The 26,752-nt window shown below is 33.9% G+C and overlaps 2 protein-coding genes across 3 annotated transcripts; both read right to left on the reverse strand.

Annotated features, from left to right (window-relative positions):
- Positions 1-213: 213 nt before the first annotated feature.
- On the reverse strand, positions 214-8,256 carry LOC126589827 (transcription factor TGA9-like). Of its 2 annotated transcripts, XM_050255252.1 has the most exons (12): positions 7,620-8,255; positions 7,337-7,419; positions 6,855-6,949; positions 6,455-6,724; positions 5,569-5,616; positions 5,401-5,460; positions 5,162-5,239; positions 4,993-5,041; positions 4,260-4,531; positions 2,974-3,195; positions 1,098-1,240; positions 214-504 (listed from the first exon to the last, which is right to left on the reverse strand). In XM_050255252.1, the coding sequence occupies exons 1-12, from the start codon at positions 7,838-7,840 to the stop codon at positions 417-419; spliced, it is 1,629 nt and encodes a 542-aa protein (XP_050111209.1). In that variant the 5' UTR covers positions 7,841-8,255; the 3' UTR covers positions 214-416. The 2 variants fall into 2 exon arrangements, with proteins under 2 accessions (XP_050111209.1, XP_050111210.1); XM_050255253.1 differs by lacking the exon at positions 5,569-5,616 and having other exon boundaries at positions 7,620-8,256.
- Positions 8,257-22,991: 14,735 nt separating this feature from the next.
- Positions 22,992-26,460, reverse strand: LOC126590269 (uncharacterized). The gene is made up of 4 exons (XM_050255765.1): positions 24,380-26,460; positions 23,981-24,289; positions 23,786-23,891; positions 22,992-23,684 (listed from the first exon to the last, which is right to left on the reverse strand). The coding sequence occupies exons 1-4, from the start codon at positions 26,458-26,460 to the stop codon at positions 22,992-22,994; spliced, it is 3,189 nt and encodes a 1,062-aa protein (XP_050111722.1).
- Between the last annotated feature and the right edge of the window lie 292 nt (positions 26,461-26,752).

Genomic DNA, 26,752 nt, shown 5'->3' on the forward strand with positions numbered 1-26,752 from the left:
GATGACAACTTATTTTTTTTTTTAATCAAAGATAAGATGACAACTTATTGAGTTCTCTCTTTCTCTCACTTGCCACCTTTCTCTCCGGGTCATCTATCTATCCATCTATATATATTATGCATGCAAAAGCCGTTTAGGACCAATTAAATTTTTGTTTCGTTGTTTAATCCTTTTTTTTTCTTTGTTTAACCAAGTGGAAGAACCTTCTCATGATGCACATAAAATATTGAATTGCATTTATAAGATAACGTAGTAACATAAAGACATTAAAAAAAACAGAAATAGAAAATAAGGAAGAAAAAAAAATTAATATGTCCTATCTCTTAAAGTAGCTTAATCAAGCTAGAAGCATCCAGCACCGGCAATAATGGACAAAGGACTTCTAAAGTAGCTCTCTGCAGGCTACTGGGATTTGATCAAAAGGATGAGAAATGATTCTGCGAAGGTTGTACCATTTGTAGTTCTGTCGTCGTTTGGCATGAGTTATCATCGCTCATCATGCTCCTGCAGATCGAGTACATGACATAAATAGTAATTATGCGTTACACAAGGATATTAATTCTAAAATTATTAATTGTTAAAGGAGAATACAGGAAGAATAATACTATCGTTGCTGCAGCAAAAAATGTTTTAGAACCCAATTACTCTATTCCCAATTGTTTTTTTCGAACAGTTTGATAGAAAGCAAGACCTATGGTAAAAGTTCTAGAGTCTCATCCGAAAGAAAAGAACTACTACTTTCGTAAAGTAAAAAACCCTACAGATTTCTCTAGGATGCGGATGTGGTGGCTTTATTTAGTTGGGCTAAAGATGGATAATCTTTGTATTTGAGACGCATGTAAAATGGCTTTCCATTTTGACTGTATTGAAACTAGTTATGTAAGAGGTTTCTCCCATTAGAGTTCTTTTCTACCCAAAAAAAAAAAAAGAAAAAAAAAACCCAGAGATTGTGTACATGAAAAAGTCAAAATGTCATGGATTTACCCAGCCCAAAAAAGTTTAACATATGATAAACAGTGATTAAAAACCAATCCTTTGTCATTTAAGTTATATAATAACTAGAACGGAGAATAATGATCATGTTATGACAATCTTACTCTCGCGGTCGAGATGCCCAAAGAGAACTAAGTGCCCTTAATCGTCCATAGTACTCTCCGATTACAAGAAAGCATCTCGCTGCCTGACGAACTGTCAATATGCGACGCAACTGATGAAGGGTTTGTTGTCTCAAGTTATCAGCCTAAACAATTGATCATATACACAAATAATGAGTAACTTAATTTTTAGGGTAGATAAATGCAAAAGGAGACATAATATAATACAATATAGGAAAAGAATAAAGCAAACATATTTGATTAAATTAAACAAGAACCATTATGTAGCCCTTCGGATGCGTCCCTATTGCAAGAGAAGGGGCACAACCTTTAAACAATATTTTCAAAAGGGTTGAAATTGGAAAACTTGTTCCTTTTATGAATTTGGACTATTCCAATCATGGTTTAGAAAAATAATAGAAATACGAACTTAGTTCAATACCTATATTTTCCATCTCAAATTTTAAATTCATACGATAGGTCTATCTACGGTTTTGATTTCAACAAACATCACATTCAAACCTACCTCTGATAGAAACATTTGGAATGGAAAAACTGCACCAAAACCCTAGCCTTAAGCAACCTGATTGACACCTCAGCTAAAAATACATGTTGGTACACCCCAAAATTATGGGTGATAGTTAAATTATTGTGACCCAATGAAGCACTGCAGACGTGGCAAGCATGTAGAGGATGTGATCAATCTAGCTGTACAATATTATATAACTTCTCTCTCAAAAATTTGACCAGTTGCATGACAGTGACAAAACTATTTCTCACCTTTTTTGTTTTAGCTATTAAATTGAAAAAAAATTAAAATAATATCAATGACCAGAATTAAAAAAAAATATATATGGAGAAGGTGCAAAAACATGTATAGAAAGCACTTCCCTTATTAAAAAGCGGTATAAGCATAAAATGACAGAAATTTACATACAATATCTAGTTGACTATAGTATAGATGGTTCCATTTCGATTTTTTTTAGTAGAGCTTGAGCTAAAAGTCAATTTAGATGTTAAATCAAGGTGATGTGTGAAAATGAAACCCTTGGGTTCACCTTTCATGTATATATTAGATAATGGAGGCACAAAACAAGAGGACAGAAATAAAGAATATAATGAAATAGTTGGACTAGAAGGACAATTCAGATCAACTAACATGTTTGATGTCACCTACCAAAGTTCTGTGGTTTGATCGAAAATAATACACCTTTCTAATGATATATACATGAGAGAGAAACTAATTAACGTGATTGACTGGTAGTTCTTGATTGATAAAGTCTATATTGAACCCTACAATCATCAACGATTTAAAGTCACTTTTTTCAATTAACATAACTTAATCATGTTCATGGTGTTAGCAGATTCCTCACGTAAGATCTAATCAATCCTTGATAGTTTAATTTGAAAACGGTTTAAATCCATATAGAATTTTTTGAATGGATTTCAATTTTCACCTAGACATCCGTTTGTATTGGTCAAGTCTGGTCTACAATTTGAAATTAGGACAACTCAAGTCTTTTCAGAAATCACCTGAACAAGACCTGCTCTTATAGTCAAATTAATTTTCACAAAGCTTCAGGAAAATTTGCCAATAAAAATATAATACTCCCAAAAATAGCAATAATGACCTCCTAGGGTTCATTAAAAAAAAACTCCTAGGGTTCCAAGGAACACATAACTAAAAGGAATAATATAATCTAATAAAGTTTATAATGCAGTTCTTAATAAAGAGATAACAGAAAATGAGAGAGCATACTGAGATTAATTAATTACGTGAAATGCATGCATGAACTTGCATGACGGAAATAAATGGTTTACACCGGTAAACCTAAGAAAACTATGCCAGAAATCGGATTATTTAATCATAATTAAGTACCTGGCGAACGAAGCCTTCAAGATTAGTGAGCTTCCCCAAAGCCACAGCCATCTGTTGCATGCCGTCGATGACTGGCCCACCGGCAATGGTGTCGACCAGAGACTGATGAAGCTGCTCTAGACCTTGAGTAAGGGCCTCTTCTGCTTGTTGTGAGGACTGTTGTAGGTTATAGATCCCCATGAATTGCTGTTCTGTTAGTGGGTCTAACTGTCCTATTAGCATCTGATTAAACACAAAGAGAAACACATTAATAATTAATAAGTCAGAAAGGATGAGCAACATGACTGTACTTTTAGTTGGATGTTTATTTATAATAGGCAAATCATTTTTGTATGCGCGGATTATACATAGAGATTTTGGATATCCAGGCTTAAATAAGATGACTCTTTAAATATAACCTAAATGGTTTTATACTTTTGAATTTGATCCTTCTTTTAAAATAGGTAGACTCATCATCTACAATGATACCCATACAGTTTTCTATTATGTACAAACATGACAACCCAGTGTCATTGATGCTAGCTAGATTTATAGTGGAATGCAATATTTATGGCAATTATACCATTTTTACTTAAAGTGATTGTGGGTGTGGCAAAGTATAGTATTGCACAGTTTTTGCTTAGGTCCGTTAATTTAGGTGCAATTTTTTTGCTTAGGTACATTAGTTTAGGTCCCTTAATCTAAGTATATTAGTGCTTTAGGTACATTATATGTTTAGGTGCAATGGATGTTTAGGATATTATACATCATATTTATGTAAATTTCTTTTTATGATTGAGAGAGATCCAATTTTTTTACATGCGTTGACATAGTAATTAGAAGAAAATGAATTAAATTTGAAAAATTATGAAAGGCACATACAGTACGATGCTCAAACATGTTAGTTCAATTTCAATTGAGAAAGAAAAGTTTTTAGCAACAAAATAATTTAGGAAAAACGGTAACAAACCAATTAAAACAGTAAGAAACATTTTATCTAACACAAGGCGTTATAGGAAAAAGAAGATAACAATAAATTTGATGTATAATATGAATAATGCAGCTATAAATATAGGGTCAAAAGACTAAAATCAATATTTATTCTCACACCAAGCGTTTATCTAAAATTGAAATTGTTTTAAGTATTAGAATCAAGTTTTTTATTAGTGTAGATAATATCGTTTGTTAAAAAAAAAAAAAAGACCCGATCACATCGTAGCAGTAAGACTACACATACATATTGTAAGCGAGAGATGCACTATATTTTTTTTGTTAAACTACAGATGCATAAACTTGAAAACTCAAACCTTGATGAGCTCAGAGGGTCTAAAACCACCCATCCAGAGGAAGCAACGTTCAGCTGGAGTAGTCCACATTCCAGTTATGAGGTGGAACACATCAGATTTAGCAGCCACTCCTTTCAGCTGGAAAAGTTCATCGTAATGAGAAATATATCCGTCCACACTTAGCCGAAGATCGCTGTCCGATAAATGTGCTTGTAACCCTGTTCGGAACTCCGACATGTGCCGGTGGTCGTCTTCTAGCCATCTTCCATATTCCATGTCAAATATTGCAGCACCTACAACAACAACAATAATAATTAATATCATTGTCATGCACATTATTTGAAACTGATCAGTATATTATTACTTATGAGAATAAAGCATATGTTTTGCGAGTACGTTTAACTTTTATTTTCTTAATATTTTTTGTTACTAATTATTTGGTGAAAGAGTACATTATTGTGCTAATACATAACAAATCATTTTACATCTGAAAAATATGCTCCCTTAAAATATTCCATCAACCCTAAGACAAGTTTTCTCAATATTAAAAATTTGGCAACATAATTTGGTCGAACTACGAGATGTCTGCCAAGTAAAATAATCTTTTAGAATATAAAATATATATTTTTGGATTAGAAAAGCTAAAAGATATTAAGCTAGTCAACTTTTCTTTTGGTAAAAGGATTGCACAAGTAAAACACTTTCAGAAATTCATACTAATCTATAATTACGTGGAGTAATTTAAGATACTCACCTGAGCTGATATTGCCAAGACCACCACCGGCACCACCCAAGAACAACCCCTAATAAAATAATTTAAAAAGAAAAATCAATACATTTAACAAAATGAGCAATAAATCAATAAATATACTAATTATTAAATAATAAATAATAAATAATTTTTAATAAGTTTAAAATAAAACCTGAGCGCGCGCTCTATGAAGTTCTTGCTCAAGCTGTGTAAGCTTTATCCTGCTTGATTCTAGCTGTTGTACATAAGACTATATATTGACAAGGAAACAAATGAAACAATATTAGTGGGTAATTATGTTTTGTTTAAACGAAAACATATTAATTAGTGGGTATGTTAGAGAATAAAATATAGTTTATGATAAAGTTTGTGGAAAATGAAACTTTTCAGTGTGAAAAAGGACATCTATACCTTTTTTCTGAGGCGGCTTTTTCGTGCAGCTTCTCTGTTTTGAGCTAAACGTCTCAATGTCTACACAAAAAATAAGAACAGAAAGTTGGTAGCTCAAAACTTGAAGTTAGCAAACTGGGAAAATAATGTAAAACAACAAATGCTGGCGTATTGTCATGTTTAAAAAACCTTAGCATCAAGTTGTTTATTCTCTGATGTTGAACCAGCTCCCTTCCTCTGGAACATTAAAAACATGAAATAAGAAAAGGGGAGAGAGAGAGAGAGAGAGAGAGAGAGTAAATTAGTTAGCAAATTGTTTTGATGTTGGAAGGAAGGTGGCATCTCTATTTTTGGAGGAAAAAATAGAAGAAATTGCAAGTAATAATTAACTTTGTGTTTTTTAACATGTATGAAATGAAGAAAATAATTTTATGAGTAGTTTAGTGATATTCCCTACTTTTATCACTGGGAACATTCAATAACATGATTTTCAGAAAAGAAAACACAATGATTAGAGAGAATATCTCACAGAGTTTCCGCAAAACATTTTTTGTTCGAGGCAGGCAATCAGCAAACGTGACTTTTGGTGATGTGGGTTTTGGCTAATGGATATTCAAAGTTCAAAAAAAGAAAAAGAAAAAAGAAAAAAGGTTTTGGTTTGAGTTCTATGGAGAGAAGAAAGTAGGTATTTATATTATTATAACAAAGAAATAATAACAGTGGTAAAACTACTGTGAAGATTCTTACTTTTTTCCTTTTCTTTTTATTTTATTTTATTTATCTGTATGTGTACAGACACTCTCTTTCTCGTGTCAGACATTTTCATCAGAAAATCGTTCAGAAATCAGGTAAACTCCTGTCTCTCCTTGATTTTCTGAGTTTTTGGGGATCTGTGCCATAATATTTCATGAAGATATGCCACAGAGCAGAGAGAGATGTAACAGTAATAAAAACAATAAAGATGCCAGCTTTTTCCTATGGGATATGGTACAAGGAAGATATTGACTGACCTAGAGAGGGAGAGAGAGAGAGAGAGTCAGTTCTAATTAAAACAGTAATTGAGTTAATTGATTACCTTCTCTTGGGAGGGTTTGGGAGCTGATTGAGTTTGTGAATTAGGTCCTCTGGAAGTGTCACTATTTGCCAACTTTTGCTGTAATTGTTGCTGTTGCTGGTGCTGTTGAAAGTGGAGATGCTTCTGATCAAAAGCAGCCTGTGAAGAAGAAGGATTTTTACTCATGGGAGATTCTGGTTCCAGTTCCAACTGGTTTGTTGTTGTTGTTGTTAGAGTGTTCACTTGTGATTCTGAGTCTGTGCTTTCTTCCCCTCCTGACTTTGAACTCCCCTACATTTATACAAAAATCACAAATCAAATCAAAGAAAAAAAAACCCACCAAAATTTGATTAAATTTTCATCTGGATAAATATCAAAAATGAGAAGGAAGAAGATTAAAAGGGTTAAGGGAGAGGATTACTCTTGAGGTTTGGTGGAATCTCATTGGCCAAGAAGGAAACATTTCAAGAGTTGCAGCAGGCCTGCCTGCTCCTTCTCCCCCTGCTGTGAATAAAGCTGCAAAACAAGGAATCACAAAACCCAAATCTCTTAGAGGATCAGCAAAATAATAAAGATTTTTTCAAAGCACCACCTAATCTCTCTCTCTCTCTCTCTCTCTCTCGCTCTCTCTCTCTCTCTACTTTTCTGCAGTTATGGAGTCAGTAAAAAAATCATGCTATGCAGGTCAGCTTTCCAAGTTTGTAGCCCCACGCCATTCAACTCTCCTCTCTCGGAATCATTACTGTGTTGGAAATGGTAACCCCTCACCCCCCTTCTCTGCCCTAATCAGAAGACATATTCAAACTCTCTCTCTCTCTCTCTCTCTGCTTTTTCTTAGTTGGTTATGCTTTATCAAACGTCACCAAAAGGAGAGAAATGATGATAGGGGCGTAGGAGGCATACGTGCTTGAGCTTCATCGTTTCTAACTTGCCGCGCAATTGCTTCTTCCAGCTCCCCAAAATCAAAGGCAGATCCTTCTTGATTACTACCAACCAACAAACAAAAACAAAAAACAAAAATATAATCAGAAACCCATGTAAAAAAAAGATGAGCAGATCATAGAAAAAACAATAAAATTACCAAAACTTCTAAAATAAAAAAAAATAAAAAAAACCCAATTGGGAATTAGTCTTGAAATTGCAGTATCTGAGAGAAAGTTTGGAAATTGATGTGATTTTTCCGTACAGAAAACTGGTGGAAGGAACATTCATCCCATGAAGAACAGCATAGGGGATATGGTGATTGGAAGGTCCTGATTCCGATGACAAACCAGCGGTGGTGGCAGTGGCAGTAGCGTCTCCAACTTGATGACTCGCCGCCATGCAAGATTTTCTCAGACCATTTTCATCTTTGTACTCCAAGAAGAAGCTGGAATCAGGACATGTAGCAGAAGAAATAAAAGCCATAAAAACTCACACACACACAAAGTGGTTAACTTATTTTCTCTTCCTTTCAGTTAGCTAGGTAGAGAAGAAACAGAGGAGTTGGCGGAAATGGGAAGAAGGAAAACAATTTCCCAGGAATTATTCAGTTTGCTCTCTTTACCTCAGTTTTTGGATTTAAAGGTTCCTAGACCAAAAGCCTATATGGAGCAAACCGAAACAACTTGAAAGAGACCAAAGATCAAAGGAAAGCTAGAGAGAGAAATTACAAGAGAGAGAGAGAGAGAGGGAAGGTCTAGTAAGTCCCTCTCTCTTATATTTATGTCTCTATCTACTTAATTCTCTGCTGCTTCTCTTTCTCTACTTCTCTTGAAGAAATCTTCTAAATTGATGTGTTTGTGTTTTGGGTTCTGCTTTATTTCTCTGTCCCTAGTAAATATTATCAAAATTTTGGACAGAAAATCTTGTCCTTGCAGGCAGACCCCTCTCTCTCTCTCTGTGGGCTGTGTGTGGGGTTTGAAAACAGGGAAAAACAAAGACATTTTCTTTAAAAATAAATAAATTATTAATATAAATATTAAATTATAAAAAAAAATATTGAAAAATCAAGTATGGGGTCTTTGGCAGGAACCCACTGGAATCACTGACTCCTACTCCACTCTCTCTCTCTTCTAACCGCCTGTGCTGTGCCATTGGTTCTTTTTTGTTGTGCTCCTCAAGGATGCAGGTACTTGTTAGATAATAAATAAATATAAAGGGATATATTCAACATTTTATATGAGATGAGACAAGGTGTTCTTTCACAAAAGATGGTAAAAGCTGAGTACTGTGGAGAAAAAGAAAAGCTGCAAGTAAAGGGAGTTGAGTTTATTTTTCACAACTAGGGAGGTTGATGAGGGGACTTTCAGAAAGAAGATATTTTTTTTTTTTAAAAAAACATATTTTTGTAAAGGTTGTTCTACTTATACCATTTCAACTAAAACATTAGATTAATATAATCCACAAGGAAAACCCCACTTATATATATATATATATATATATATATATATAAGTATATTTATCACTGTCTTTGTGAGCTTTGTGAGATGGATTTGTTTGGTCTTATCAAGCTTTGTTGATGTGTTAACATCCATTCCATGTCGTTACCTAAAACCAAGGCATATATTATTAATAGTAATATGTTTATCTGAGTTCTAATTATAATTAACCAGTAGCAGCCTCCAATGGGGGGTATATATGTATTGTCGTGGCAGAATGATTATTTCATTACTTGCGTTTGTTTCAATTCATAGACTACTCCTAATTCCAGCATTTGCTGTTTTTTGTTTGTTTCAGTTTGTACCAAACCCTAGCGTCTTTTAGGAGAAACCCAAATGTCATTAGTTTATACATAAATAGAGAAAATAAAACAAATTTAGACTAATAATAAAAGTTTATCACATAAAAAAAATAAGGAAAAGGAGGGAGAAGGTGATGAAAAATAATATTCACACTAATTTAAGGGTTTTCTTGAGAGGGGGTGAGCTTAATCTCACAATGGGCTAGCAAAAATGTGGTTCAAATTCGCCTTTGGCGAGAATCGAACCTATAATATGTATCATCAACAAACATTATTGAGGAAAATATATAAATTATAATATATATATATATATATATATATATGTGTGTGTGTGTGTGTGTATTATTGAGGAAAATATATAAATTATAATATATATATATGTGTGTGTGTGTGTGTGTGTGTGTGTGTGTGTGGAGAGAGGGGAGAGAGTTTGTAAATGGACCCATGATCTCTTTTTAATTTGAGAAATTAAGAGACTGATATATAATGTTCTGCTCATCTACTACCTGTCTAGGTAATATGCCTTCTACCAATTATTCCTTTATGATATACGCCAATGATTGGATTTTAAAAAGGTGGTTTGGTTCAAATTAAGAAGTGTTTAGATGGATTAGGTAAATATGTATTTAATCATACTTTTGTTCCCAATAAACCTTACAACATCTCCTCCATATGAAAGATCTCCAAACTTTGTCAGATGATTATATATTGCATGCATAGAGAGAAAGATCTTACATTCCTTCCAACTGCGGTTGTTTATATGTTCTTTTGCTTGTTTTAATTATGTCTGTGTTTAGGGTTTTATAATGTTAATTAAATGGATTTAATCATAATTATTGCTTGTCACCTAAGCAATGAGGACTAAATAAATAAAATATATAGAAATGTGGTAATCTAAATGTACATATATCATTGGATTCAACCAGACCAACTTACACTTTATAACAAAGTGAATTGCATGCGTGTCAAGTTTGTAAAGGTACATGCATGCATGCATGCATATAAATCTGCTCCTTTTATAGGTGAAGTGTAACTCACAAATTTAGGAAGGGGATGCCATGGAGGGTATATATATATAGGTGTTTTATAGATCGTGGCGTTGACCTTACTCCTATTAATGACAATAGGATTACGTTGGCAATTAATGGACCCAATTATAAGATAGTAATCATGAACATCATGATTTGTAAAACTGATCAAATCTAAAAAATTAACTAGTTCTTGCTTGCAACATGTGAGAAATTGAGTTTCGTAATGTGCTAATCAAGGGCGAAGGACTTGAAAGCCCAAGTGATGGTTAAAAGTGGTCAGCAAGCGCAGCGGTGGCATATGCATAATCCAAATTTGCACACCAGAAAAGAGAGAAAATACGCAAACGGTTTTGTATTTATTGCTCAGGGGTACATAGCCTTCGAATTATGAAATTGTTTGCTTCCCAATACTCACATTCACACGGTTTGGAGAGAACTTGACCCACCCAATTTGTGATGGCATGATTTTATTTTTACTTTTTCTTTTGAAAAAGAAAGAGAATTCCATCAACACAACGCCAAAGACTACAAATTAAGGTACGGCTGGAGATTTTTTCCGGAAATCCCAAATCAAACAAAAAAATCTCAATCTCATATCGAGAAATTCTTAAACCGATAATATCAAATTTTTTGGGATTCATATCGAACCGATCCCAAACCTTTTGGTACAAAAATCGGGATTACATATTCAATGGTTCGGGAATCCCGAACCAAACCGAAAAAATATATGTGTTTATTTTAGTTGCATGCATGTTGAATATTGAATTTAAGTAGTTTGATAGTAGACTATATTAGAAATAGAAGTATGAAATTAAGTAGTTTGGAACTTTGGAACATCAATTTGTTGGAACTTTGGAACATCAATTTGACTTGGTATGAATGAATTGGTATTTCAATTGGTATGAGGTAAAAATCTAAATTTGAATTGATATGAAATTGGAGAACACAATTTTTGGCCAAATGCCCAAATTTTAGCTCACAACCCAAAAATCTCAAATTTTAACCCAAATCCCAAAAGTCCAAAACTGAAAATCCAATCCTGATCCATCCCGAAATACTAAAACCCTTTCGGGAATCTCAAAAATTGGGAATATTGAAATGGTTTGGGATTGGTCTTCAAATTCCCGTCTCGAAAATGTTCGGTTTGGGATCCCATACCAAATCATCCCTAAATTAAGGCATGTCCATGACAACATCTCCAATTTAAATATGACAATTTCTCTTACAACCGGTTAACGTGACACGAAACAATACGAAAAGAACAGATTTTAGGTCAACATGTTAACTAATCGAGTAACCCATTTCACACCATTAAGAAAAAGGTTAGTTTGGTAATTTTAACTACTAAGAAAACCTTACTACAATAGCCATAGAATATAATCTCACATAAGTGAGATTAAATCCTTACCATTGGTCAATGGTCAACACCAGTTAGCAATTGGTAACCGTGATCAACGGTCATAGTTGGTCAACTTTGACCGCTCATTATGAAATTATGAATTTCTTAATGTAATTTGATTTAGCCTACAAAATACCAACACACGTCAAAATATTCATAATAAATAATTTACAAGTGCGAAAAATGTGAAAAAAAATATGTAAACACTCGTGATTGCACCCTTTACACATTGACGTGGGGTACATTGTCGTTTGGATTTTCAAAACCCTTCAAACCCCTCATGAACAGTGTTTTTAGCGTGAGTTCAAAATAAATGAAAATTTATAATAACTAATGTACAAGTGTGAAAAAAAATATAGCTCGTGATTGCATCCTCTACGCTTGGACGCTGGTTACATCATTGTTTGGATTTTTAAAACCCTCCAAAATCTCATGAATAGTTTTATTTATTTATTTTTTTTTTTTAATATGAATTTTTAAGGTGATTCTCACTTTACCACTTTGAAGTACCGTGGTCTTCAAACTTTGATACATCAAGTTTTTTCATCTCAGTCTCAAACCTATAGTTTTCTTCCAAATTCATACTTCTGTTAGGTTGACCGTTAGTACCTCTGTTAAAGCGTAACGTGGGTCCCATGTTGATGATAAATGTGCATCCACGTGTCACAATGGCTCCACGTGGACAATTAAAAAATAAACTAAGGCTCAATTATTTAAGAATTTCAAATTTTCATTTTAAAATATTTAATATAAATAATTAATTAAAATTTTCTTCAAAATACTTAAGAAAAAGCTTAATCAACCATCTTAACTCAACCGAGAAACCTGTAACCAAACAAAAACAAAAATGTTTTATCAACCTGGAATCGTAGTCCTTCATCCCAGCCACCGCTCTCCAGATATGTCGAAGAACAAAGGAGTTTCAGAGCATATTACTTAGTTGTCGTCGGATACACTTGGATCTGCTGCATGTTGTTGGTGCTTGGGTGTTTAGAGTTTTTGAATGCAGCGTATTAAACTTCGATTGGCTAGAAACACAGTGTATTAGACTTCGATTGAGGCGAACTGGTATCGTACTCTCCCTCTCCAGAGGTGCAGTTGTAGCTGCTTGCCTGAACCCAGATCAATCGCGTCAGTCCAACCACGAGCTACCACTACTACAATATTAGTTTTAGGTGGCGGATGATAGTGGCGGATTTAGAAAAATATTGTCGGATAAATTATATCCGACACATTATTTAATTAGTGACGGATATTAGAAAAATCCTGACGGTTATATCCGACATAAATTCTTGTCGGATAATTATTAGCGGATATTAACTCCTGTCGGTTATAACCAACAGTATTTTTGAATTTTAAAAAAAAAAAAATTTTGACAGATTATGGCAGTTTTTAAGTTACTGGTGGCGGTTATAACCGACAGAAATTGATTATTTTATTATTTTAGTATTCTGACGGTTATTATTTTAGTATTGTGTCGATTATAATCGACAGAAATTCACTTTGCACCAAGCGCTTTTCAATTTGTTCTTTCAGATTTCGTTTTCTTCCTCATCTTCATTTTACTCGTTTTCTCTTCATCTTCAATCTTTATCTTACAAAATTACAAGATCCCATTAATCAGATACTCACAAAATTACACATCATCTAATTGAAATCCAAAGAATATTATGAAAGTAATTTCTCAGATTCTTGATGCCTGTAAAATGATTTTCTATGCAAGAATTTCGATAAATACAATACATACAAGTTTATGCAAGAAAACATGTAAGTTATCCGTTTAAATCTGCTATGTGATTGAGCAAGTAAATCCATACAATATTCATCTAAATATCAAACGAGTTATATAACAACAAAAACCCAAAAGCACTTTTTTGTAATATTTTCTTTTTCACTCACGGTCCCGTTACCTAATATCTGAATTATTTTTTTTTGTGATTTTTTACACATGCTATCTCGGAGTATATACAAACATATTTGACGGTTGGATCGTTGAAACTAGTTTCGTAGAATGCATATCCTATCAAATTGATAGATTTAACAAACACTTAAGAGTTAATGTTATACTTTCATTAAGTATAAAAAATTATCCACTAGTGTAAATATTTTAAATTGAAGATCGAATTCTTTCAATGCATTCTTATAGGGTCAAGGAGTGTAGCTGTAAAAAATCATCAAAATCGGAGCTAAAATAACCGTTAAATTGTGATTTTTCGTTTATAACTATCGAAAACTTTTGTTCTGTTACCTAATCTTTGAATGTTTATTTTTTGTCATTTTTTAGGTATGCGATCTTGGAGCATGTACAAACAAGTTTGACAGTTAGATCATTGAAAAAAGTTTTGTAGAATGTGTATCACATCAAAACGGTAAATTAAATAAACACTTAAGAGTTAATGTTATACTTCCATTAAGTATAAAATAAGATTTTGTGGTATCCACTAGTGTAAATATTTTAAATTGAAGATCAAATTTATTCATTGCATTTTTATAGGGTCGAGGAGTGTAGCTATAAAAAAATCATCAAAATCGGAGCTAAAATAACCGTTAAATTGTGATTTTTTGTTTATAACCGTAAAAAACTTTTGTTCTGTTACCTAATATCTAAATGTTTGCTTTTTGTGATTTTTTACATATGCGATCTTAGTGTGTGTACAAACAAGTTTGACAGTTAGATCATTGAAAAATATTTCGTAGAATGTGTATCGCGTCAAAACGGTAAATTAAATAAACACTTAAGAGTTAATGTTATACTTCCATCAAGTATAAAATAAGATTTTGTGGAATCCACTAGTGTAAATATTTTAAATTGAAGATGAAATTTATTCATTGCATTCTTACAGGGTCGAGGAGTGTAGCTGTAAAAAATCATTAAAATCGAAGCTAAAATAACCGTTAAATTGTGATTTTTCGTTTATAACCGTCGAAAACTTTGGTTTCGTTACGTAATCTCTGAATGTTTGTTTTTTACGATTTTTTACGTACACAATCTCGAAGTGTGTACAAATAAGTTTGACGGTTGGATCGTTGAAAAAAGTTTTGTACAATGCATACCGCGTCAAAACGGTAGATTAAACAAACACTTAAGAGTTAATATTATACTTCCCTTAAACAAACAATTTAGTTTGTGTGATGACATTTTCATTGTACAATTATCTTTTTGTTTCTTTATCGCATATTTTACATGGGTTATTATCTATTAAACCAAACAATTATTTATTTAATTTTAAAAAATGTATTTACTTTAAATACATAATTTAAAATTTTGGAAGGGAATTTAAAATTTCGGGACGAAATTTTGGTGGGATTTTTGCCGCCATTTTGTAATGTTTCTGTTGGTTTTAATTTAAAAAAATGTTTCTGTCGGTTTTAACCGACAGTAATGAAAAGATTCCAAAATAAATGCCTTCTCCCTTCCCCCTTCCTTCATTTCCCATTTCTGCCGTTGAGCTCTTATCCCCTTTTCTCTCTAGCCTCGAGCCGAAAGTCATGAGAGCTCTCTTCCTCTCTCTTCATTTCTCTCTATAATCTTCAGCCTCATATGTCATCTCTCATCTCTAATCTTCTCGGCCTGCAACCCAAAACCAAAACAAACCACACCCCTATTTCTACAAATCGCGGCCTCTCGCTTCATCGAACATGTCTTGAAACCAAGAGAAAGTACTCTTTGTACCTGCGGTTCTTAAATCCAAAACCCAGCTCAACCATCACTGATGCAAGCCCACAATATCGTCCGCGATGCGTTTGAGCAGAAATATGCTCAAAGATCAGAGAGTCAAGCAACCCACAAACGGATCTAAACCGATACACATGCACAAAGGTAAACAACCTCATTTTCTTAGACATCTCCGTTTCCAGTTTCGTTTTTTATTAGAAAATAGACGAAACCCTTGTGCATGTGTGCTTTCAATGTAGGTTCAACAATCAGCGGAATGGTTAAGAACACGAATAGAGCGACTGCAGAATTTCAAATCCGCCTGATACAACCGGAAAAATTGAGGTTCTAGATCTGCAAGAAAAGGTATAAGGCCTCATTCCCCAAACTCGAGCTCAATCTTGTGCATTCCATATCTCGAGATGAATCATCTGGGTTTTGTTCTAATAATCTTACAAATTTGTTGAGCAATTTTTGTAAAGTCGGAATCTTTGGTTTCAGTTGTGAGGTATCTGATTTGGGAATTTGTGTTTTGCAGGGCAATTTCTTACAAATTTGTTGAGCAGGTTCTAGATCTGCTGTTGTTGCTGCTACGAGACTTGTGAGTGCTGCTGATTTGGGAATTTCGGTTCTAATAATCTTACAAATTTGTTGAGCAATTTCTGTCTCTCTCTCTAGCTATGAATTGAATGCAAAACTCTGTGTTGATATGGAAAATGAAGCTCGAAATTATTACACAAATGGCGGGAAAAAAAAGTTCGAGTGTGAAGTTTCACTTACTGGTAGATGGCTTTTGAAACAGGGTTGTCCAGACTGCAGAAGAAATCCATGGCTTTTGGAATATGGGCTGTTCTGAATCTGTCGTCTCTCTCCCTCTCCAATGTTCTTCGAAGGGTTCTTGTGATGCAGAAAGTGGTTTATATTTTTTTTATTATTAATATATTTTCTGTCGGTTTCATCCAACATAATGCTTTTATTTAATCTTATTAATAGATTCTCTGTTGGTTATATTCGACACAAGTTCTGACGGTTTTAGTATTTTATGTCGGTTTTAGCCGACATAAATGCTCTTATTTATTTATTATTAATATATTCTCTGTCGGTTTTATCCGACACAAGTTTTGTCAGTTTAGAGTATTTTCTGTCGAAAAATTCATTTCTTGACGCTAGCAATTCTGTCGCTTATTATATCTGCCACTACATCCATTTTCTGTCAAATTTTGCTTAAAATCCGACAGTACACTACTACAATATATGCTATCACCGTCGGAGCAAAAACCGACGAGAGATCCGATTTCTGTCGCAATTTTGGCAAAAATGCGACATAAAACAATGTAATGTCGCATTTTCAAAGCGACACTATTGCTAGCGTCACGAAAGGGCTTTAGCGTCAGTTTCGTGGCTTAAACCGACACTAAACAGCGTCACTTTAAAGCGACACTAAAATTAACGTCGGTTTAAAGCGACGCATACTTACACGTTACGTTGCTTTAAGGCGACGTTCATTAGCAATTTAATTGTAAAATATAAATCCTACTGTCGCTTTTAAACAACACTGAAATAATATTAAATCAATTTAATATCCCATAAACCGACGTCAAATAACAATTAAATAAATAAAATATGCAAACGAATAACGGTCTTAACCGACACCACCTTTGTTAATAATAATAAAAAAAACAAACAAACCGCATTCTTCTTCAATTCATTGTAACAGAAAAAATTTATATAATTATATTAATAAATTCCGAGGCCAAAATAAACATTAATGAAAATAATTAAAAAAAAAATAGTGCCAAAATACACAAATATTGTACATACATTAATGAAAATAATTAACAATAAAAATAGTGCCAAAATACACAAATATTGTATATCTAACGTTCCATTTAATATACAAAAACCCATCCGTCATAACAACTACTAAATCCGACATTACAAACATAACATAAAAAAACAAAAAAGATAGAACAATTAAAGTGTCATATTTAACCGACAAGAAAGCGAACCAAATAAACTACGGAACCAAATCTGCGCCTGAACGTGGCACGGATCCTTCTCGTCCTTGAGGTCCTATATTTGATGCCAACATCCTCGACAAGTCCACATCAGATCCAACACCCGCAAGCATTTCAGCAAACCCCCCAGCTGGAAATTCAGGACAATGAGCAGCCATCTCGGGTCGATATACTGGCACTTGAAAAGGCAGCTCCTGCATGTAAGGCATGGGAGGCTGCTGCATGTATGGCATAGGCGGCTGCTGCATGTATGGCGTGGGCTGCATAGGCATCGGATACATAGGATACGGAGGTTGCTGATTATAGCCAGCATACTGATATGCAGGGGGTGGCTGACTTTGACCCGACTGTTGAGGAGGATGAGGCTGACTCTGGGCTGACTGTTGGGTTCCCGGGCTATACGGTGGTTGTGGTTGTGGTTGTGGTTATGGCTGAAATCTTTGGAAAAGCCACGCAAACATCTGACTTTGCTTGTTCTCTAGGTCTGAAATCCGTTTATTGTTATTTTTGTCCCTCAATTTCAACTCATTATTTTGAGTCATCAGCAAGGCCATTGCACTGTTAGATGACCTCTTGGAGGAAATTGATGTAGAAGACGAAGAAGACGCATAGGACACCATATCAGGAGTCACCCCATGACCGTATCCTCTGACTCTATTATACCTCTCAGGACCCATTGTATCAACATACACTTAGGTCCTAAGATCTTCATTATCCTCTTGCCCCGACTGAATCAAAGTTTGTAGATTGCTCTCCATTGTTGCCTAACATTACAATTTTTAAAAATAAAAATTCAATCGTAAAACAGAAAAATAAGCTATAGATAATAAAAATTAATAACAATGAAATACCAACACAGTAAAATAAATTACCCCTGTACGCTCCGATTCTTCATCAATCCAAGTTTCATTTTTTCGTGTATGACATTCACGAAAAAAGGTTACAGGATCGGCTTCTTTCCCATGCTTCTTCCGCTTTACCAAAAATAATCACACAAACAATTTTAGGCAAACCTCGTTAAAATTAAAATTTATAACTATAGAATATTTAAAATAACATTTCTTCAAATTGTACAATCCATACATATTCTTGCCGCTTTCTTGCAAAACATTTTGTACCAGTAGTATGGTTCATTGTTTTCTTTTGCCGATTAATCTTGTTTTTTTTCAGCAACCTCCTGAAAATAAAAATAAAAAAATTATTACACAAATTTATAGTTATAACGAAATAAACTACATCATTTACCTTTGTTTTATCTCGACTCCAGTATGCCAACAAATTACCCCACTGGGTAGGATTCACATCAGGAGGAGGCTGGCGACGCTCCTCTACAGCTCTGTTGGTATAATACTTTTTTTTTAACTTATTTCTAAACTCCTTATGTGCATGCTCAGCAACCTTAAGTGTCATAAAGCGGATCAAAGGCAATCTTGGTATATCAGCATCTTCAAAAACAATATTTCCCTACATCCATAAAATAAAAAAAATAAAAAAAATAAAAAAAAAATCAACCAAGTCAAATATTATAACAATCATTGAATTATTCTTTTATTTTCTAATAAAAATAAAAATACCTATACCTTAATTCTATTCCAGAAAGCTTCCTTATCTACATCCTTAATCTTACGCCAATGCTTCGCCAATGGGAGAATTCTGTGGTCTCTAACCTCCGATGCCACATATTTTGAAAATGCACTAGAGTTATCACTAATGCATTTTCCGGACATATCAAACGAACAAAGCTGTTTCGTCCATTTGGGAACTGAGGGTCCTCGCCTCCGTTGAGATGTTCCTTGTTCATACAAAAACCACAATTAAAACACACCAAAAAAGTTGGAAACAAATGTAAAATTCAGTTTATAAGAATAATAGAAGATTAAACACAAAAAAAAAAAAAAACGAAACTAATAATAATATGGAAAAATAACCAGCTTCGACCTCCTCCTCTTCCACATGAAGTTCCTCATCACGTTGAGAATCACTACTACTATCCATAGCAAAACTAAAGGAATCACGGAAGAAATGCGGACTACAGAAGATGGAGAAGGAGAGGGAGTGAAATGAGGTAGTGAAGGGAGTGAAATGAGAGAGTGAAATGAGAGAGACGGAAATAGGTCGTAGAAGCTTAAATATGCCCAAAAACTTAGCGTCGAAATATGCAAACATTACGTCGCTTCAAAGCGACACAACCTCTTACACATTTTTTACTGGCGTCGAAATAGGGTAATATTGCGTCGCTTAAAACCGACGTTATAGTCTGACAGATTTACCTAGCGTCGAAATAGAGGACAATTGCGTCGGTTTGAACCGACGTTCTTCTGACAGACAGTAATTGCAGTGGCCTCGGAATTGGACGTGCGAATGAACCGAGGCATCGAAATAATAAATGCCTGCGTCGAAATAGGGGCATATTGCGTCGCTTAAAACCGACGTTATAGTCTGACAGATTTACCTAGCGTCAAAATAGAGGACAATTGCGTCGGTTTGAACCGACGTTCTTCTGACAGACAGTAATTGCAATGGCCTCGGAATTGGACGTGCGAATGAACCGAGGCATCGAAATAATAAATGCATGCGTCGAAACAATAATTGGTTGCGTCGGTTTTAACCGACGTATGAGACGAGGCGTCGAAATAATAAGTGGTTGCGTCGAAATAATAAGTAGTGGCGTCGGTTAAAACCAACGCCACTACTTATTATTTCGACGCAACCATTTATTATTTCGATGCTTCGGTTCATTCGCACGTCCAATTCCACCCTAATTCTTCCAATCCATTTCCCCGTGCAAAAAAAACGGGGAAAATTCCGGCCCAACAAAAAAAAAAAGAGTTTAACTAAAAAAAAAAAATGGAAACGCAGGAGAAAAAAAAATAGTTAAACCCAAAATTAAAAAATAAGCAGTTATGTTATTTCATATAATATTTTAATATATAAAATTTCACTTATACATAATACTTAATAAAAACAGAAATATAATTTTAGGATCATTTTGATATAGATGCCTTATATTTGAATTTTTTTAATCAAACATCTATAACTTTGAAACTTTTGATCAAACATTGTTCGGTTAATTTATAATTAAAATTTTGATTTTTATTGTAAATAATTGACCAACTAGTTCATAAAATAGTATGATAAATATTCTAAAATCACCACAAACATCCTATCTTATCTTATCATTATTCGTTTAAAATGAATTTTTCTTATGCAAATAATTTGTTGTATTAAATTATAAAAACATATAAACATCATATTAACATACAATTATGAAATATAACATGCACAAATATTAAATATAACGTACCAATTTGTATTAATCTGGGTATAACACAAGATTTTGTGATATCCACTAGTGTAAATATTTCAAATTGAAGATCGCATTCATTCACCGTATTCATATAGGGTGAAGGAGTACATATAAAAAATCATCAAAATCGGAGTTAAAATAACCATTAAATCGTGATCTTTCGTTAATAACCGTCGAATAAGTTTTTCCCGTTACTTTGTCTCAGAAAGTATTTTTTTTGCAATTTTTGGCGTATGCGATCTCGAATTATATACAAACATGTTTGACGGTTCGATCATTGAAATTAGTTTCATAGAATTCGTATTCCATCAAGACGATACATTCACTAACACTTAAAGAGTTTATTCATACTTTCATTAAGTATAACACAAGATTTTGTGATATCCACTATTGTAAATATTTCAAATTGAAGATCGCATTCATTCACCGTATTCATATAGGGTGAAGGAGTGTACATATAAAAAATCATCAAAATCGGAGTTAAAATAACCGTTAAATCGTGATTTTTCGTTAATAACCGTCGAATAAGTTTTTCCCGTTACTTTGTCTCAGAATGTTTTTTTTTTACAATTTTTGGCGTATGAGATCTCGAATTATATACAAACATATTTGACGGTTCGATTGTTGAAATTAGTTTCGTAGAATTCGTATTCCATCAAAACGATACATTCACTAACACTTAAAGAGTTTATTCATACTTTCATTAAGTATAACACAAGATTTTGTGATATCCACTAGTGCAAATATTTCAAATTGAAGATCGCATTCATTCACCGTATTCATATAGGGTGAAGGAGTGTACATATAAAAAATCATCAAAATCGAAGTTAAAATAACCGTTAAATCGTGATTTTTCGTTAATAACCATCGAATAAGTTTTTCCCGTTACTTTGTCTCATAAAGTTTTTTTTTTTGCAATTTTTGGCGTATGCGATCTTGAATTATATACAAACATGTTTGACGGTTCGATCATTGAAATTAGTTTCGTAGAATTCGTATTCCATCAAAACGATACATTCACTAACACTTAAAGAGTTTATTCATACTTTCATTAAGTATAACACAAGATTTTATGATATCCACTATTGTAAATATTTCAAATTGAAGATCGCATTCATTCACTGTATTCATATAGGGTGAAGGAGTGTACATATAAAAAATCATCAAAATCGGAGTTAAAATAACCGTTAAATCGTGATTTTTCGTTAATAACCGTCGAATAAGTTTTTCCCGTTACTTTGTCTCAGAATGTTTTTTTTTTTTTGCAATTTTTGGCGTATGCGATCTCGAATTATATACAAACATGTTTGAGGTTCGATCGTTGAAATTAGTTTCGTAGAATTCGTATTCCATCAAAACGATACATTCACTAACACTTAAAGAGTTTATTCATACTTTCATTAAGTATAACACAAGATTTTGTGATATCCACTAGTGTAAATATTTCAAATTGAAGATCGCATTCATTCACCGTATTCATATAGGGTGAAGGAGTGTACATATAAAAAATCATCAAAATTGGAGTTAAAATAACCGTTAAATCGTGATTTTTCGTTAATAAGCATCGAATAAGTTTTTCCCGTTACTTTGTCTCAGAAAGTTTTTTTTTTTGCAATATTTGGCGTATGCGATCTTGAATTATATACAAACATGTTTGACGGTTCGATCGTTGAAATTAGTTTCGTAGAATTCGTATTCCATCAAAACGATACATTCACTAACACTTAAAGAGTTTATTCATACTTTCATTAAGTATAACACAAGATTTTGTGATATCCACTATTGTAAATATTTCAAATTGAAGATCGATCGTTTTTTAGGGGTATAAAATTGTTAAATAAAAGAATTTAATATATATATATATATAATTATTATAGTTTTTAGAAGTATAAAATTGTTAAATAAAAAGAACAATAGTGTAATTAACAGCTCAAAAATTTTCGTGAACTGTAAATAAGAAAAAATAATCATCCTTTCTTCGCATTAATACATATAATTCACAACAGGTTTTTATCTTGCGTCGAAATAGACTGACATTGCGTCGAAATAGGCTAACATTTCGTCGGATCAAACCGACGTAACATGACAGTCTGCGTCGAAATAATCTTAGGTTGCGTCGGTTCAAACCGACGCCAACATGACACTCTGTGTCGAAATAAGCTTTCATTGCGTCGGTTAAAACCGACGCTAACTGAATGAAAAAAACCGGGAAAAGTGCCGCCCAAAATATTTAAATTAAACCGACGTCGGTTAAAAGCGATAGGAAACAAGCTAAAAAAAAAAATTTATAACCCAATATTAAAAAAAAAGGTTTAACTTATATATAATACTTAATAAAAAAAAACAGAAATATAATTTTGATAATAAGATATCATAACATACGAAATGAAAGATAGTATAATTAATACATAAAATAATTAACATATTTATTCTCTGTCATCATCTGTTAGCTCATCGTCGACATTGGCATGATTAACGAACTCGGTAGGCAACGCTAATGATTCAAGAAAATGAGTCTCTTCCACGCCAACCCTTGTATGAAAATTTTCATTATCAAGAATTCGATCATCCAAATTCGGTATGGCATAATCATCAATAGCATCACTATCCTCTAGTACGTCAAACAAATCCCTCGGCTGGGTTCGAACAACTACGTGCCAATCTTTTTCAATTGTGTCCTTCACGTAAAATGCTTGTAATGCTTGTGATGCTAGTATGAAAGGACCCTCTTTAAATCCCAATTGATTGAAATTCACCATAGTAAATCCATATTGATCGGTCTTCATTCCTCGTGGACTTTCACTATTAACCCATTCGCACTTAAATAACATCACAGCTCGACCCCTATCTCCCGCCTCAGTAGGACCACAATATTTAACCTCGAACATATCAACAACTCTGCCATAACAATTCACTTGCCCAATTGCTCCAGGAACATTTGCAGGTACAAAGACACCACAATTTTGATTCTTATGCGTATCATCCACAGATTTTATACGAAATCTAAACCCATGAACAATGTGACTTTTATATCTACTCACAACCCTACTAGGATAATTAGCTAGCCAATGCAAGTCTTCAGATATCAACGTGTCATTAGCATGATAGCTTGAATTCATCTGTAATAAGTATGAAGATAAAAATTGACAGAATAACTATAACATGTTATAATTAAAATGCAAAACAATAAATAAATAATGTGATTGTTATATCAACTCACATGTTGCTTGAACCATTCTGGAAATTCTTTCTTGCTTAGCTCCTTAATTTGTCTCATAGTTAACCTTTCTCGACGATGTTTAGTTTTCAAGAATTCCTCATGTTGGCTACACAATTATGTCCAAATTTAGATAATTAATTTTTCAAAGTTAAGAAAATCAATAAAACATTAAAACGTATGATTAAACGTTCTTACCTTCTAAATGGGTTCACTTCATCACAATTATTTAGAATGTATCTATGGCACTGATCAAGAGCATTTAGATCGAGCTCCACATGTTCTCCTGAACCCATATAACATCCTTTGGAGTCAAAAATTGATAACCCACCAGACAGTCCACGTCCAATACCATCTTCATTTCGGCCTCTACTGGTACGACGAGACTCGACACCTCTAAGATACATGGAACAGAAGGACAAGCACTCATCCACCAAATATGCTTCAGCAATAGAACCTTCAGGACGACCCTTATTACGAACATAGCGCTTCAACGTTTGCAAATACCTATAATTATAAACGAAACACAAACAATTATAATTATAAATTAAAGTTATGACTAAAATTGTAAAAAATTTATAAAAAATTATTAATTACTGTTCAATTGGATACATCCATCTATAGGGAACAGGCCCTGCAAGAGCTGCTTCATCTGCCAAGTGAACTGGAAGGTGCACCATTATATCAAAAAATGCAGGAGGAAATATTTTTTCAAGTTGACATAATGTCAAGGCAATTCTTGAACTCAGTTCCTTGAATCCTTCCTCAGACTCCTTCTTACTACATAATTGTCTGAAAATTGCACTCAACTCTAATAATACCATAGTAACAGCTTTAGGCAAAACCGGGTGTATTGCAAGCGGGAGTAACTGCTGCATTAAAACATGGCAATCATGACTTTTCAACCCATGTATTTTTCGTTCATTCACGTGCACACATCGCGATAAATTTGATGAATATCCATCGGGGACCCGAATAGTAGACAACACATTGCAAAACACAGTTTTTTCTTCTCTTTTCAACGTGAACAAAGCTGGAGGTAGAAATGTTCTATTTCCTTCTCTACGTGGGTGTTGACTGCGTCTTATGTTCAAGACTTCAAGATCTGCACGTGTAGCCAATCCATCTTTAGACTTTTCTATACCTAGCAATGTTCCCACCACACTGTCACATTTATTCTTCTCGATATGCATAACATCAAGATTGTGTCTAATCAACAGATGCCTCCAATAAGGTAGTTCATAAAAAATAGATTTCTTCTTCCACTGACTGTTACCACTTGTACTGCTCGAAGTTCTTTTTCTGCGTTGCCCAACTGAAGCATTTTTCTTTGGTTTTCCAAAAGTAAATCTCAATGTACAAAGTTCTTCGAGACATTGTAAACCAGTCCACTGCCTTGGTGCACTACGATGCTCTCGACGACCATTAAAAGCTGTGGTTTGCCTTCGAAACCTATGATTATCTTCAAGAAACCGTCGATGCCCCATATAACAAATTTTACGACTCGCCCTCAAGTAAATAGATTCTTTATCATGCATGCAATGTGGACATGCTTTATAGCCATGTGTACTCCATCCTGACAACATTCCATAAGCCGAAAAATCACTTATAGTCCATAAGACAGCAGCCTTCATCGTAAAACTTTGGTTGGAATACGCATCATAAGTTGGAGTGCCCACCTCCCACAACTCATTCAACTCGTCAATCAGTGGACGCATGTATACATCAATCTCTTTACCAGGACTGCGCGGTCCTGGTATTAAAAGAGACAACAACAAATTTGGTTGCTTCATGCACATCCAAGGCGGCAAATTGTAAACAGAAAGCACCACATGCCATGTGCTATGGTCATTCCTCATTTTTCCAAAAGGATTAAATCCATCACTGGCCAACCCTAATTGAACATTTCGAATTTCTGACGCAAAATCCGGATATAAATTATCCAAATGCTTCCATGCTAGAGAATCTGAAGGATGTCTCATAAACTCATATTTAGGACATTCAATTGCATGCCACCTCATATGTTCAGCCGTATGCTTCGACATAAAAAATCGTTGCAATTGTGGTTTTAAAGGAAAATACCACATAACCTTAGCTGCGATCTTTTTTCTCGACCTATCTGCTGCATTGGTAATTTTATATCTTGATTCACCACAAACCGAGCACACGGTCAAATCCGAAGTATCTTTCCAATAGATCATGCAATCATTGGGACATGCATCAATTTTCACATACGTCAGACCCAAGTCATTTATAAGTTTTTTTGCCTTATAACATGATTTAGACAAACAATCCCCTTCAGGCAACATTCTTTTAATTAACTCCAGTAAAGTTGTGAAGATGTCGTCTGGCATTCCCGCTAAACACTTGATCTGATACAGTCTTACAACTGCTTCTAATTTCTTAAACTCCTTACACCCTGGCCACAAATCTTGATCTGCCTCTTCAAGCAACCTAAAAAAAGTCTCCACCTCTTCTGGACGCCCTTCCCCAATAGACGGTTCAGTAGACAGCCCAACACCTTCTTCTGTTAATGGTTGGACAAATACATCATTAAGAAAGTCATGCATGTCAATCACCTCATCTCCTGTTTCTTCTTTTCCAATTGCCACATTTTGCTCTCCAATGTTTTGCTCGCCATGATGTCGCCAGCAAGCATTTTTATAATCTTTATCCATATCATACAATATGAGATGTTCAATAATAGTGTTCCTAACAAAAGTATATCAATTACAACATCTTTTGCAAGGACATCTAAACTTATTAGGACCAACACCATTTGCAACTGCTTGATCCAAAAACAAATTAATTCCAGCTGTATACGCTTCAAAATTTTGGGGTATCGTCAACCAACTCTTGTCCATGTTTTACCATTTTACGAGGGTAAAATATTACGCTGACACTAAGATGCCTACAATCTTGCAATCCCTATCATGTGGGCATAACTATTAGAATTTTCAATTTCTATCT

Source organism: Malus sylvestris, chromosome 11 (assembly GCF_916048215.2).
Source record: "Malus sylvestris chromosome 11, drMalSylv7.2, whole genome shotgun sequence".
Classification (NCBI taxonomy): domain Eukaryota; kingdom Viridiplantae; phylum Streptophyta; class Magnoliopsida; order Rosales; family Rosaceae; genus Malus; species Malus sylvestris.